This window comes from Theropithecus gelada, chromosome 20 (genome assembly GCF_003255815.1).
Source record: "Theropithecus gelada isolate Dixy chromosome 20, Tgel_1.0, whole genome shotgun sequence".
NCBI lineage: Eukaryota > Metazoa > Chordata > Mammalia > Primates > Cercopithecidae > Theropithecus > Theropithecus gelada.
The window spans coordinates 60276483-60291363 of record NC_037688.1 but is presented as its reverse complement, the minus strand read 5'-3'; the positions used below and the strand labels follow the sequence as shown (position 1 = coordinate 60291363).

The 14881-nt window shown below is 48.8% G+C and overlaps 1 protein-coding gene across 2 annotated transcripts in view; it reads left to right on the top strand.

The window, feature by feature from the left end:
- PRKCB (protein kinase C beta) overlaps positions 1-14881 on the top strand; it is a 382718-nt gene that overhangs the window by 188656 nt on the left and 179181 nt on the right. For both annotated transcript variants that reach the window (XM_025370488.1, XM_025370487.1), the window contains exons 4-5: positions 6413-6524; positions 9683-9811. In XM_025370488.1, the coding sequence (XP_025226273.1) occupies positions 6413-6524; positions 9683-9811 (241 nt within the window). The remainder of the gene's footprint in view (positions 1-6412; positions 6525-9682; positions 9812-14881) is intronic.

The window sequence follows — 14881 nt, the reverse complement described above, 5'->3', positions numbered from 1 at the left end:
CTCAGTATACATTTGCTAGGTGAATGAATGAATGAGTCAAGTTCTATCTTAGCTGCACGTGAAGATGAGGTGTCAATGGAGTGAAGTTGGGAGTGAGGAGAGAAGGGAGAGGCACTTGGTGTGAACCCCATCTCTGCAAGGGTCCAGCTGGGTCACGTTGGTGAAGTTACTCTGTAGTTAGGGTCTGTTTCATTGTTGCTAAAGTGGGAACAAGTGCTACCTTCTGCGTGGCATGTCATGAGGAGTGGAGAGCGTGCGTGTGACACACCCAGCATACACATGCAGCTCTCAAGCAATGTGTGGAGACTGGGTGTGGTGATTCACACCTGTAATTCTAGTACTTTGCAAGGCTGATGCGGGCAGATCACTAGAGCCCAGGAGTTTGAGACCAGCCTGGGCAACATAGCAAAAACCGTGTCTCTACAAAAAATAAAAATTAGCTAGGCATGGTGGCAGGTGCCTTCAATCCCAGCTACTCAGGAGGCTGAGGTGGAAGGGTGGCTTGAACCTGGGAGGCGGAGGCTGCAGTGAGCTATGATCGCACCACTGCACTCCAGCCTGGGTGACAGAGCAAGCCCCTGCCTCAACAAAACAAAACAAAGCACGCAAACAAAAAAAGAAATGTACTTTCTTTTCCCTTCCCATTCTTTGTGCCTCTTGGTATCTCCTCTTGTTTAAGAGACTATTGAGATGGAGAACTGAATCATGTTTGGTCAGAAATGCTTGAATCCTTGTCCTGGAGATCGCTCAAGAGAATATTTATATGAAAAGTGCAAAACCAACAGAGGCAATTTGTTATTAGTTGCAGTTTTGCCCCAGATCTTCAAGTAGAGCTCACAAGGCCTTCAGGGACTCCTTTTCTCTGCACTAGGAAGACTAAGGAAATTCAAACCTGAACTCAAACCTGTCTTGGCCTCTGTAAGATCAATATATCAGAGAACCCAGAAGGGACCACAAGAGCCAAGAGTAGAGACAGAATGTGTCCTAGGTCTTGGAGTGGAGCTGGCTCAGGCCACTTGTACCAAGGGTCTCAGGGCAAGACTATGAGACTTGAATCCAGCAGCGTCCTGGGAGAGGTGAAGGATGTAAGGGAGAAGAGAAAGATGGAAAGGGTGCCTTTTAACCTCCATGTGAGCTTCCCCATTGGGGTCTGGCCAATCCATGTGTTGGAATCCATCCAATTAAATCAACTCTGCCTCCTTAGAGGTTAAGTAGGGGTGTGAGAGAACCTTGAGCTTCCCCTACAGGCCAATACCAGTCATGAACAGGGGTTCCTTTATTATTATTATTAAAGTTCTGGGGTATATGTGCAGAATGTGCAGGTTTGTTACATATATATACACGTGCCATGGTGGTTTGCTGCACCCATCAACCTGTCATCTACATTAGGTATTTCTCCTAATGCCTCCCCTAGTCCCCCACCCCCTGACAGGTCCCGGTGTATGATGGTCCCCTCCCTGTGTCGATGTGTTCTCATTGTTCAACTCCCACTTGTGAGTGAGAACATGCGGGGTTCAGTTTTCGAACAGGTGTTCCTTTTTAGGTGGGTTTGAAGCGCTGAATTCCCAACTTTAAGGTGAATGTCCAAGAGGCGGAATGGGAACTGTTCTGTGGCACAGAGCAGGGGGACTCTTAGAGGAACCGTATGTATTCAGTTAGTCTCATTGTCCAGAGATAGAGACATGGCTGGTTAACCTGCCAAAAAGGAGCCCTTCGTTTTTGTCTTGGGATTTCCAAGCCCTGTTGTTGTTACTAGGACAGCACGTCAATCTTTGAGCAGGACGGGTGATTACTGGGGTCCTTCTGCAACTGAGAGCACTACAGCGTCCCACTGGTCAAAGCAGAGCAGACCTCGCCTCTCAAACTGGGCTGTCCAGAGCTCTGCAAGGACCAGTACTTCATCTGCTGACTGCAGAGGGTGGGAGTGTCATGAAACTTCGTAGCTGATTAAGAAGATAGGAAGCAACCAAAGCCTGCAGTGGCTGAGGATTCTTCAGCCAGGTTTATTGAGATATACGTTTCCTGTGGTAAAAGTCACTTTAAAAATTTTTTTTGAGACAGGGTCTTGCTCTGCCACCCATGCTGGAGTGCAGTGGCCTGATCATAGCTCACTGCAGCCTTGAACTCCTGGGCTCAAGTGATCCTCCCACTTTGGCCTCCTTAGTAGCTAAAACTACAGGTATGCACCATTATGCCTGGCTTTAATACATACATATGGTAGAGACAGGGTCTCACTGTTGCCCAGGCTGGTCTCAAAGTCCTGGGTTCAAGCTCAAGAAGTCCTCCCACCTTGGCCTCCTAAAGTGTTGGAATTGCAGGCATGAGCTACTGTGTCCAGCAAAATTCACTTTTTTTCTTTCTCTTTTTCTTTTTTTTGTTTGAGACGGGGTCTCACTCTGTCACCCAGGCTGGAGTGCAGTGGCGTGATTTTGGGTTCGAGCAATTCTTCTATCTCAGCCTCCCAAGTAGCTGGGACTATAGGTGGGCCACCATGCCCAGCTAATTTTTTTTTATTTTTAGTAGAGACAGGATTTCACCATGTTGATCAGGCTGCTCTCAAACTCCTGACCTCAGGTGATCCACCCACCTCGGCCTCCCAAAGTGCTGGGATTACAGGTGTGAGCCACTGCGCCAGGCTGCAAATTCACTTTTAAAAGTACAAAGTAAAATTCATCACAGTTAATATAGAGACCACTCCAATATCCAAAACCAAAAAGTTCCTGCATCTGCCTCTTTGTAGTTAATTCCCTTTCCACCTCCAGCCCCTTTTAACCACTGGTGTTTTCTGTCCCCATAGTTTTGTGTTTTTCAGGACATTTAGAAATGGAACCACACAGTGTGTAGCCTTTTGTGTTGGACATCTGTGTTTTACCAGAATGCTTTCGCCGTTCGTGAATGCTGCTGCATGTACCAGTAGTTCATTCCTTTTTACTGCTGAAAAGTATTCCACCGTGTGGACGCCTCACACTGTATCCATTCACACGTTGAACAACATTTGGATTGTTTCCAGTTCTGGGCTATTATAAATGAGGTGGTTATAAACCTTCATGTATGGATATGGTTTTTTCTTTTTTCTTTTTCCCCCTGCTCTGTTGCCCAGGCTGGAGTGCAGTGGCACGATCTTGGCTCACTGCAACCTCCGCCTCCTAGGTTCAAGTGATTCTCATGCCCCAGCCTCCCAAGTAGCTGCGACCACAGGCATGTGCCACCACACTCGGCTAATTTTTGTATTTTTAATAGAGACGGGATTCCTCTGTGTTAGCCAGGCTGGTCTTGAACTCCTGATCTCAAGTGATCTGCCCTCCTCGGCCTCCCAAAATGCTGGGATACAGGCGTGAGCCACTGTGCCCGGCCTGGATGTTTTCATTTCACCGAAAAATAGGATTCCTGGGTCCTAGGAGAGTTCCAGTTTATGTTCTTTCCTTGCTAACACTTGATATCATTGGTTTTAGTTTTCTAAAAGTTTAGCAACTCTGGTAGTTATGTGATATGGTTAGGCTTTGTGTCCTCACCCAAATCTCATCTTGAATTGTAATCCTCATAATCCGCATGTGTCAAGGGAGGTCAGGTGGAGGCAATTGAATCCTGGGGGCCGTTTCCCCCATGTTGTTCTCGTGATAGTGAGTGAGTTCTCACGCGATCTGATGGTTTTATAAGGGGCTTGCCCCCCTTCGCTCGGCACTTCAAGAAAATTGGCTGTTAGTCAATTAAATCTCTTTCCTATATGAATTACCCAATCTCGGGCAGTTCTTTATAGCAGTATGAAAGCAGAATAATACAGTATGGAATTATTTCAAATTTTGAAAAGAAACAGTTTCCTTAGGAGAAACACTCATCACATTCACAGCACACAAAAGAATGTCTATGTAGTGTATCTGTTTATTTGCTTACATTTTCATTTTCTGTCACTGTTATTAGAATCAAATTTTAAAGAAAGCATCTGTGGCAGCATCAATAAATACATACGAATGTATGAATGAAGGAAGGAAGAAACGGGTAGCATGTACCTGGCTAGGGTGTCAGATCAGCCCAGGGTTGGATCCTGAGGCCCAAGTTATTAACTTCTGCCATGTGCTTTTTTTTTTTTAAAGAGAAGGAGGGTCTTGCTCTCTTGCCCAGGCTGGAGTGCAGTGATGCAACCATGCTCACACATAGCCTTAAATTCCTGGGCTCAAGTGATCTTCCCACTTCAATCTCCTGAGTAGCTGTGACTACAGGCATGTGCCACCACACCTGGCTAATTTTTTATTTTTGTAGAAATGGGGGTCCTACTATATTGCCCAGGCTGGTCTTGAACTCCTGGCCTCGAGTGATCCTCCCATCTTGGCCTCTCAAAGTGTTGGGGCTACAGGTGTGAGACACTGTACCTGGCCTGCAACACACAACAGAGAAAGCAACTTTTACAGAAAGAGTTCTCTTGAACTAAAACCGATTCTGTGAAGAAAGAATCTCTTGAAGAAGAAAGAGAAGAGCCAAAGAAAGAGAAATGCAGAGCCAAAGGCTTACGAAGGCCTAAGGCCTAAGGCCTGTTAGTACGTGCACATGTGGGTGGGTGGGAGGAGGGGCTTAGCTGGAGATCACCTTGGACAAGTAGTAATAACAATCATGCAAAAGCTTATGCTGCTTGCTATGTTCCAGGGGGTTCTAAGATCTCTAGACAGATTCATTCATTTATGCTTCCCAACAGTCTTATAAGCAGAGCACTAGCACCATCAACATTTTACAGATAGGGAAACTGAAGCACAAAAAGATCAAATTAGCCGGGCATGGTGGTGTGCACCCGTAGTCCCAGCAATCTGGGAGGCTGAGGCAGGAGGATCATTTGAGACCAGGAATTTGAACCAGCCTGGGCAACATAACAAGAAGCCCTCTCTACAAAAAAAATTTTAAAAATTAGCTTGGCAGGCCTGGCACAGTAGCTTGTGCCTGTAATCCCAGCACTTTGGGAGGCCAAGGGAGGTGGATCACCTGAGGTCAGGAGTTCAAGATCAACCTGGCCACCATGGTGAAACCCCGTCTCTATTAAAAATACACACAATTAGCCGGGCATGGGGGTGCACACCTGTAGTCCCAGTTACTCGGGAGGTTGAGACAGGAGAATCACTTAAACCCAGGAGACAGAGGTTGCAGTGAGCCGAGATTGTGCCACTGCACTCCAGCCCGTGTGAAAAGAGCAAAACTCCATCTCCAAAAAAAAAAAAAACTGGCATAGTTGCATGCACCTGTAGTCCCAGCTACTCAGGAAGCTGAGGCAGGAGAATCACTTGAGCCGAGGAAGTCGAGGCTCCAGTGAGCTATAATCGTGCCACTCCACTCCAGCCTGGGTGACAGAGCAAAACCCTGTCTCTTAAAAAACAAAAGAAAATAAACAACCGTTAAATAACTTGCTCAAAGTCACACGGCTTAGAGCCCAGGAAGTTTATCCAAGTCTACCTTTTACCACTGCCCTGCACTGCCGGGCATATTTATTGATTAGGAAATGATGTAAGCTTCTGTGAGATATAGCTCCCCAAATATAGTGACTTCAACAAAGCAGAAATTAGGTTTTTCTCTCGGGGGTCAGCCCAAAGGGACAAAATTTAAGGCTGGTAGGGTGGTTTTGTCCTTTCCACATGTGGCTGTAAGTTTGGGTCCAGGGTGGCCACTTCCAGTTCCCACCATCTTTGAACCAGTGGGAAGAGGGAAAGGTGCAAGGAAGTATGCATTTCCATTTGAAGGGAATGGCCCTGGAGCACACACATCCCATTGGCTGCAACTCAGCACCATGGCCGCACCAAGCTGCAAGAGATGCTGGGAAATGTGGCCTCTGTCTGGATAGCCATGCTCTCTGCTAAAACTCGAGGGTTCGACTATTAAAGGGAAGAATGGATATTGGTGGGAAGCCAGCCGTCTCTGCCACAGCTTGTGGACTGTCCACTGGGCTTTGAACTTTATTCTGTCAGTGATGAGGAGCTGACAGTGGTCTCTAAGCAGGGAGGTTTCACGTCCAGACTTGGGTTTTTGATCACTGCAGAAGCATGCTTGGAGAATAAAAGTTGTGAGAAAGAAAAGTCAGGAGCCCTGTTTAGATGATGTGTCTGTCGCTTTGTTTTCCCATCTCTGGAGTCCCTGCTACAGGCAGGAGCCTGTAAGTTGGGTTCCCAGGCAGGCCCAGATGGAGGTTTGCAGGCGGGGTGAGTGTGCATGGGGCTGCAAAGGGAGCAGTCAGCTGTCTTTGTCCTTCATTCCTTCCACAACTATTTATCCAGCACCATGTCTGGGCACAGGGCTCCAGCAATGGTCGCAACAGGTACAATGACCTCTGGGGACCAAGTTCAGTCCCTGTTGAGTTCTCCAGTGCCTCTCGATGTAGGGTGAACCCTTGGCATGGTCCGCTGACGCTGGCTCCTTCTGTTGTTTCTCTTGGCTCCAGGATCCCCGGAGCAAACACAAGTTTAAGATCCACACGTACTCCAGTCCCACGTTTTGTGACCACTGTGGGTCACTGCTGTATGGACTCATCCACCAGGGGATGAAATGTGACAGTAAGTACTTTTTCTCTCTGGGGGCATCTGCTGATGGCAGAAGCAATGGGAAGGGGCTGCTTCCTCTTGGTTTGGGGTCCAGGTGTGCCATACATTCCCTCCATCCTGGTTGGGGCTGGTGTACCAGTTGTCTGTTGCTGCATAACGATCCTCCCACCCCAAAACACTGTGGCTGAAGACAATTAACATTTTTTTAGCTCATGACTCTGCAAGGCAGTCCTTTGAATCTGGGCTGGCCTCAGACGATGTCATGCATGTCTATAAAGCATGAACTCACGCTTCATGGTGGATTAGCAGGGGGAGGTGGGCTGGGAGCTGTCTGGGCCTCGGTGGCCTCACTCACATGTCCGGCAGGATGGCTGGCTGTCATCTGAGTGATGGAGATGACCAGGCCATGTGTCTTTCCTCCTCAGTAGGCTAGGCTGGATTTGCATGCATGGAGGTCACAGGGTCCTGAGTTCCTCAAGAGGGCAAGCCCCATTGGCAGACACACTTCAAGTCTCTACTTGTGTCTGTTTGCTCCTGATCCACTGGTCAAAGCAAGTGGCATGTGAGATGCACAGTCACAGTGTGGGAAGGGACAGTCCATGGCTGTTGACACCTGGAGGCATGAGCAAATCATGGGCATTTCTGCAGCCATGCGTCACCACTGTTTTCAGCATTGAGATGTGGGGCTGATGCATTCTTTGCATGGAGAAGACCTGTGGCCCTGCAGCACCCACAAGTTTGTGCTGGAGGAGGAAAGAGAGCGTCATTCTCTGGCCAGAATGTGGTAGGAAAGGCAGATGGGGTAGGACTCCTCTTTATGAGGCCAAGGCCCAGATGGCCTATGGGGCAGGGGAGCAGACAGGCTTTGAGAGCTATGGCCACAAAGCTACAGGGAGGCTGGAGGTGCTAGTGGCTCCCACAGGCCTGTTGGTCTGCAGCAGGCTGGGGAGTCATGAGGCTGGTGCTACCCCTATCACAAGGGTCCTGAGGCTCAGAGGACAGAGGGAGAAAATCACAGGGCAGAGAGTGACAGAGAGGAGTGTGAGGGTGAATAAGGGTGGTAGAGGGCAAGAGAGACAATAAGAAACACACACGCATAGACAGAGACAGATGCAGGGGAAAGATGGACACATGCAACCCTAACACAGGGAGGAATGTGGGGTGTAGAAGCTGCAGAGAAACTCAGCTAGAGATTCAGGCAAAAGGAGGGACAGGCAGACACACAGACCAACAGATAAGCCAGGTGCGATGGTTCACTCCTGTAATCCTAACACTTTGGGAGGCTGAGGCGGGTGGATCACCTGAGGTCAGGAGTTCGAGACCAGCTTGGCCAACATGGCAAAACCCCATCTCTACTAAAAATACAAAAATTAACTGGGAGAGGTGGTGGGCGCCTGTAATCCCAGCTACTCGGGAGGCTGAGGCAGGAGAATCGCTTGAACCTGGGAAGCGGAGGTTGCAGAGAGCCGAGATCACGCCACTGTACTCCAGCCTGGGTGACAGAGCTAGACTCTCAAAGAAGAAGAAAAAAAGATAAAACGATTGGTATGGACACAGACAGAGATGCCATCACACAAGGCTCATGCAGAGGTGTAGAGATGGAGAGACCAGAGACAGAGACAGAAGCACACATGGAGAGCCACAGAGGAGAGAGAGAGAGGCAGAGAGACACAGCCAGAGAAGGGGAGAGACAAAGAGGCCAGAGGCAAGTGCAGAGAGTGGAACAGACCGATTCACAAATGTGGCCAAGGCAGTGAGACACGTGCAGAAGTGGGGACAGCAGAGACGAGACATGCAGCAATGTGGGAACAGTGAGACAGACACAGAAACATGGTGAGAGCCGCAGTGAGACAGTGAGGAACAGTGAGGCTGGAGCCTTCTGCCTGCAGGACGCCAGCTCCTCTTACCACACATGGGGCCCTAATGTAGGGGCAATGCCCCTGCCTCAAAGACAGTGGTGGGCGGGAGCTCAGCCTGGTGCTCGGGTCCCAGAGGGCTCTCCCTTCCCTCCCCACAACTCATTTCCAGTTTTTGTAATAGGCCTGCCTCCCCCTGGGAATTGGGTGGTCTGAGAAGGGTCCCTTGCCCCCAGATACCTTGAAATTGGGGCCCATGGGGTGACTTGGCTTCTCCTGCCTTCTCCAACTGGAACTAGTGTGCCCCTGGAGAATGCTGGGTTCCTGGCACACCTTCCTGGAGCGGGGCATTGTTGCTCAGGACCTAGGGGAAATCACCCACCACGTTGAAATAGACGCACATACTCTACGGAGGAGTGCACAGAGGGAGTGGATATCCTATAACATGAGAGACGGCTGCAGGCCAAATTCAGCTGACAGGCACATTTCATCCACCCGGCCCTCGCTCTAAATCTTTTTCCTTGTAATTAGTTGTGGTGGACACTATGGTCAGCCCAGACCCCTTCTTCAGCGTCCCACCCCATCCCCTAGCTGTGGGTTCATAGTGGTGCCCCATCCTGCATAATTGCCCAAGGTAATGCCCCTTCCAGGGCGACTGGATGATTGCAGTGCCCAGCCCTCTGGTCTCAGTTTGGAACAGCTTTGAAGGATCATCTCAGCTCTGGGCTCCCCTTCACATCAGCTTTGGTTGCATCCACATGGCAAGCCAACTTCTCTTCCCAAGAGCACTCCCTAAAAACCTTGTGCCCTAAACTCCCCATCTCAGACTCTTTCCAGGGAACCCAACCTATTAGCTGTCAATATTTTAAAATCAGAGCTGTCGCATGCACATCGAGATTCCTGCATATGCTGAGAAATGGGAAATGTTGCTGCCCTGTTCCCTACTTGGCCAAGTTGCCACCATCCCCTTAGCTTTCCTCACTCATGTGGCCAGCCAGCCTGTGAGCATTGAAGTCGGTGACTCAGGCTTCAGAGCCTTCAGGGGTGTGGGGTGTGTTTGCTTCAGGCTGCACCCTTGGCCTTGGGTGGGGAACAGACAAGTACCTCCTTTACCCATCAGGGTTCGGGGGGAAGAGTTGGAGAAGCCCTTCTGATGAGATCTTGGCAGGCAAGTTGGTCTCAACCAGGCTGGTGATTTCTCAGCTGCCTCAAAGGAGGGGAACAGGAAGGACTTAGTGGTCCTGGGTGGGGCAGATGTCTGCAGCCCCCAGCCTGGGCCAGCCTAAGCAGCATCCCCTCTCTCTGCCCTCACAGCCTGCATGATGAACGTGCACAAGCGCTGCGTGATGAATGTCCCCAGCCTCTGTGGCACGGACCACACGGAGCGCCGCGGCCGCATCTACATCCAGGCCCACATCGACAGGGATGTTCTCATCGTCCTCGGTAGGTGACCCTGGGGCTCCACTGGTTCCTGACCTTGCTTGACCTGTGTGATTGAGGAGGGGAGGAAGGTGGAGGGGTGGGGCAGTCCAGGGACTGGGGAGGGGATGTGGCACTGCTTCTGTCCCCTGCCCTGCCCACGGCAGCCCCTCACGGCAGCAGGGGGGTCTTTAGAAACTGTACACCCTTAAAGCTACGTCCTTCAGCACCCCAGGCTAGGTTGGGTTCAGAGAGGAGACGTCTGAGTTCCTTGGACTTCTAACTTCCAGGATCCTCCACTTCCCTGCTCTCCTCATTTCCCACCGTTTTTTACAGTTATCTTTTGGAGTGGGTAGTTGCGTTTCCTTCACTCAGGTAGCAGAGAACGGAAGCTTGCTTCTTCCCCAAGCTTTTCCAGCAGGAAATATGGAGTCTTGATGATAAACAGCAAATTTGGAGAATATAATATCTTGGGAAGGAGGGGGTTGGAGGGTGCAATTCAGGGACTTTCCACACATTTGAAAGATGTATTTCTTGAACCTGACGGTGGCTCTGCTGTAATTTTATTATTCGCTATACTTTCTGCATGTCTAAAATATTTCATGATAATTAGAAAGCAGGATGGTACAATCTGCTGGGAGATGCAGTGAGAGGAGGGGCTGGTGGCGGGGGGTGGGGGGCGGGGGCGGGGGGTGGGGGGCGGGGGCGGGGCTGTCACTCATTTATCCCAGCATTCAAGATATACTTGGCTCTGATGTGAGAAGTTCAAGCAAAATTGGAACTCAGCTGCACTGGCTTGAGGAATACTCAGCCATAAGCCCCGGTGTAACCGGCACTGAGCCGGCTGGGAGTGGAGCTAAAACTTCGCAGAAATTTCTTCTCGAAGGCTGGTGACAAACTGCTGTTGACTTTATATGTCTAATGAATATAAACAAGGGTTTATGAATTAGTAACTCAGGAAATTGATCGTGGAAGAGATTACTTTTGCAAAAATGCGTCTGTTTCTGAGGCCTCAGACTGGTTCAGTAGCTCTGATGTGCTGGGCCCTGGGTTGGGGAGGGGCTTTACGTAAACTGTGAAAGCTGAAAAATACTTATCCCTGTACAATATCATTCTTTTAAACTTGAGATTTTGTGAAGCCCAGTGAGATTTTAGAAAATGTGCAATCCATTGCATCATTATGTTTTTCTCCAAGTGGTTGCCTGCCTCCCAGTGGGATGCTTGGGGGCCCCAGGGGAAATCCCGCAGTTGCAGGTTCAAGAGAAGCCAGTTTTCCCCATCAATTGTCTAAGGGTCCCGATGCTGGTGAGACAAAAATGAGACTCTGCTTCCCTCTGGTGTCATTCTCTGGGAACTACACTCATTCCAAAGCATGACTGAAGGCCGCAACATTTATGGATCACATGGAATGTGCGGTGCTCTAAACCTTACATGTTATTTTTTCCTATCTTCACAACATTGCAAAATCTCTATTATTTTTGTTTGAGATGGAGACTCCATCTGTCGCCCGGGCCGGAGTGCAGTGGTGCCTACCACAGCCGCCTCCTGCCAAATACTCTGCTCACTGGAACCTCCACCTCCCGGGTTCAAGCGATTCTCCTGCCTCAGCCTCCTGAGTAGATGGGATTACAGGCACACACCACCACTCCTGGCTAATATTTGTATTTTTGGTGGAGACGGGGTTTCACCATGTTGGCCAGGCTAGTCTAGAACTCCTGACCTCAAGTGATCAGCCTACCTCGGCCTCCCAAAGTGCTGGGATTATAGCTGTGAGTCACTGCACCCGATCTTCTATTACTCTTGTTTTATGAACAAAGAAGCCACGGCTCAGAGAAGTTATACTCCAAGAGCTCACACCATTCGCGGTAATAATAAAACAATAGCTGACGTGTTGAGTTTTAAAAATGTGTTAATCATTGTGAAAAGCACTTAGAGGCAGTATCTGATTGATGTTTTTTCAACAACTCAAATGAGGTAAGTTATTATCATTCTATCCATCAGAAAACACACTTCCTTACCTAGGTCTGTTTCACTCAAAAGTACTATAGACTAGGTTCCTTTTTAGTTTAATTTCGCTTCTCTATGCCCTCCACCATATTTATTCTCTATGCCCTCTACCATATTTATTCTCTCTGCCCTCCATCATATTTATTCTTTCTGCCCTCCACCATATTTATTCCTTTTGTGGTTTGGGTAGGGTACCTCTTATGGGCATTCCTTAGGGAGTCTTTGTTCTGATGTGGTATAGTACAATAGTTCTTCAAGTTCAAGGTCAAAGTCTTCCCCCTTAATCATAGATATGCTGTGACCTTCGAGAGCCTGGATCACAAGCCCCTGATTCTCAGGACACACTGGTAGGAGGTGTATCCATTTGCTATGGCTGCCATAACAAAATACCACAGACTGGATGGCTTAACACAAGACTTTAAAAAGAAAAGAAAAGAAAAGAGAAAAAGAAAAAAAGCAATAGGCGAGGCACAGTGGCTCGCTGTAATCCCAGCATTTTGGAAGACCAAGGTGGGTGGATCACTTGAACTCAGGAGTCAGCCTGGGCAACATGTCAAAACCACATCTCTATTAAAAATATAAAAAATTAGCCAGGTGTGGTGGTGCACGCCTGTAATCCCAGCTACTCGTGAGGCTGAGACAGGAGCTCCTGATCACTTGAGCCCAGGAGGCGGTGGTTGCAGTAAGCTGAGATTGCACCACTGCACTCCAGCCTGGGTGACAGAGCGAGACCCCGTCTCATAAAACAAAAACAGAAACAAGAAAAACAAACAAACACACAAGCCAGGTGTGGTGCCTCACACCTGTAATCCCAGCACTTTGGGAGGCCAAGACAGAAGGATTGCTTGAGGCTAGGAGTTCAAGACCAGCCTGGCAAACATGGAGAGACTCTGGCATATTGTAGGATTTCATTTTCTTGGGATGTTCAGGACAGGCGAATCTATAAAGAAGTTTAATAGCACTGTGTGCTTTTCCAAGTGCTTTGATATTGGACCATCCAAGGAAGGCTGTGTTGGTGCCATCATTGGAAGGAAAAATGAAGTCTCAGCAAGGCTGAATACCCTGACCAGTGTCACATGCAGAGCAGGGATGAGCACCTGGGCCTCTGGCCCCGTGTCACAATGCCCTGCAATTGCCCATACACCATGCTGGGCACAGTCTGTACTCAGCACGGGCTTGTTGATTGATTGACGGTAGAAGACAGCCCTGATGCTGTGGCCAAGTTCTCTAAAAATAGAGCCAAGATGGGGATTTTACTCCAGTGGTTTATTGGGCTGCTCATGGGAAAAGAGAAGTGAAGGAACCATGTTTCCCTCCTTGGACAGGGAAAAAGCTCAGGGAGGGTGTGGTCTCCGCGGAAGTCTTTTTCAGCCTGGTATCTGGTGGAATTTTCCACCAAACACTGTAGCACAGAGTCAGTCCCACCTTGAGGCGAGGGGGCTGGTCTGTCATGTTCCAGGTCAGTCAGTGCGATGGGATGACTGTGTGTCCCCCAAATTTGTGTCTTAAAATCCCACTCCCAGAGTGATAGTATTTGGAGCTATGGGACCTTTGGGTGATAATTAGGGTTAGATGAGGTCGTGAGGGTGGGGCCCTCATAATGGGATTTGTGGATTTCTAAGAGGAGGAAGAAAGAGAGATCATTCTATCTCCACCAAAGGCAGGACACAGCAAGAAGGGGACCATCTGCAAGCCAGGAAGTGAGTCCTTACCAGGAATTGAAGCTGCTGGTACCTCAATCTTGGACTTCTCAGCCTCCAGAACTGTAAAGAAATAAATGTCTGTTGTTTAAGCCACCCAATCTGTGGCATTCTATTATGATAGCCTGAGCTGACTAATATAGTCAGTCACTGCTGTAGGCTGCTGGGGATGGAGGTGGGAAGGTAGAGTAACCTCCCAGGTGAGCAGGCTTCTGTGCAGTTGAGGGCAGTTATCTGGACATGGGGGTAACTGTGAGCCGTTAACAGCCATCACACACAACACTCAGGGGATGGGTGCATTGGCCAGCATGGAGGGGAACTGGGCAGGGTCCAACAGCATCCAGGACACTCAAGTTTCCCTTGGTCTCCTGACTGTCTTCGTGGTTTCATTGCTGGGACTGCAGCCGCCTCCTCCTTGATCTTGGCCAGACAGATCAGAGAGGAGGGAGCACTAAAGGTTGTGTGGGGTCCTTCTGCCAGGCCAGAAGTGGCCTTGTGGTGTTTATGGAATGGCCCCACCTCATTCAGACCCAAGAAGCATGGTCAGTATTAGGATTTTCCACTAATACCACCAGCCCAGGACACTGCTGCTTGCCCTGAGTGTCATACGCTCTTTGGAAATCTCAGCATCTCTAGAGGTGAACGGTTTTCTAACTTGCCTGGCTACTGAAATTGAGCTCATACATCTGTTCTTAGTGTTTTGGCAGGTCAAGATGAGAATAAATCTGATCAGTTCTCCTCCTTTTAAAAACCCATCAATGGTTTCCCATTGTCTTTATAACAGACTAAATCTAATATGGCGGTCTCATTCTTTATTCACTGTCTCCTCCCCCTTTTAATCCCTGGTCCTCTGCAGACCGCCACACACTATAGGACATCTGTGTGTTCTGTTCTCTGTTTAGAATGTTTGCCATTGCCATCTTCTCTTTTACTAGCAATTAACTCTTCCTCTCGATCTCAGCTCATTTTTCACCATCTAATGAGCTTTCTCCGACTTCCCCCTTTTGTAGACATTCATAGTAACTTGAGCTTGGCCTTGTGAAAGGGGTGATTTTATGTTGGGTTTGATTAGTTTCTGCATCTCGCACAAGGCATTAGTTCCATGAGGGCAAAACTGTGTCTTGCCACTGTACTCTCAGCACCTAGCAAGATAGGCATCACTAAATATTTATGGACTCAGTGGCTGTATGTATGAATGAGAAACCCCTGGAAGATCCTGATAGATAGATACAAGGCTTTCACAGATGGTCCTCAGATCAGTGCCTCCTGAAGTCGGGAGCTGAAGGTGAGCAGATTGTCCAATTTATGCCATTATTCTTATGGGAGGTACAACACGAAGAAAATCTTAAGTACCAGGTCCAAGGTCAACAGCAAGTGTTACTGGGAC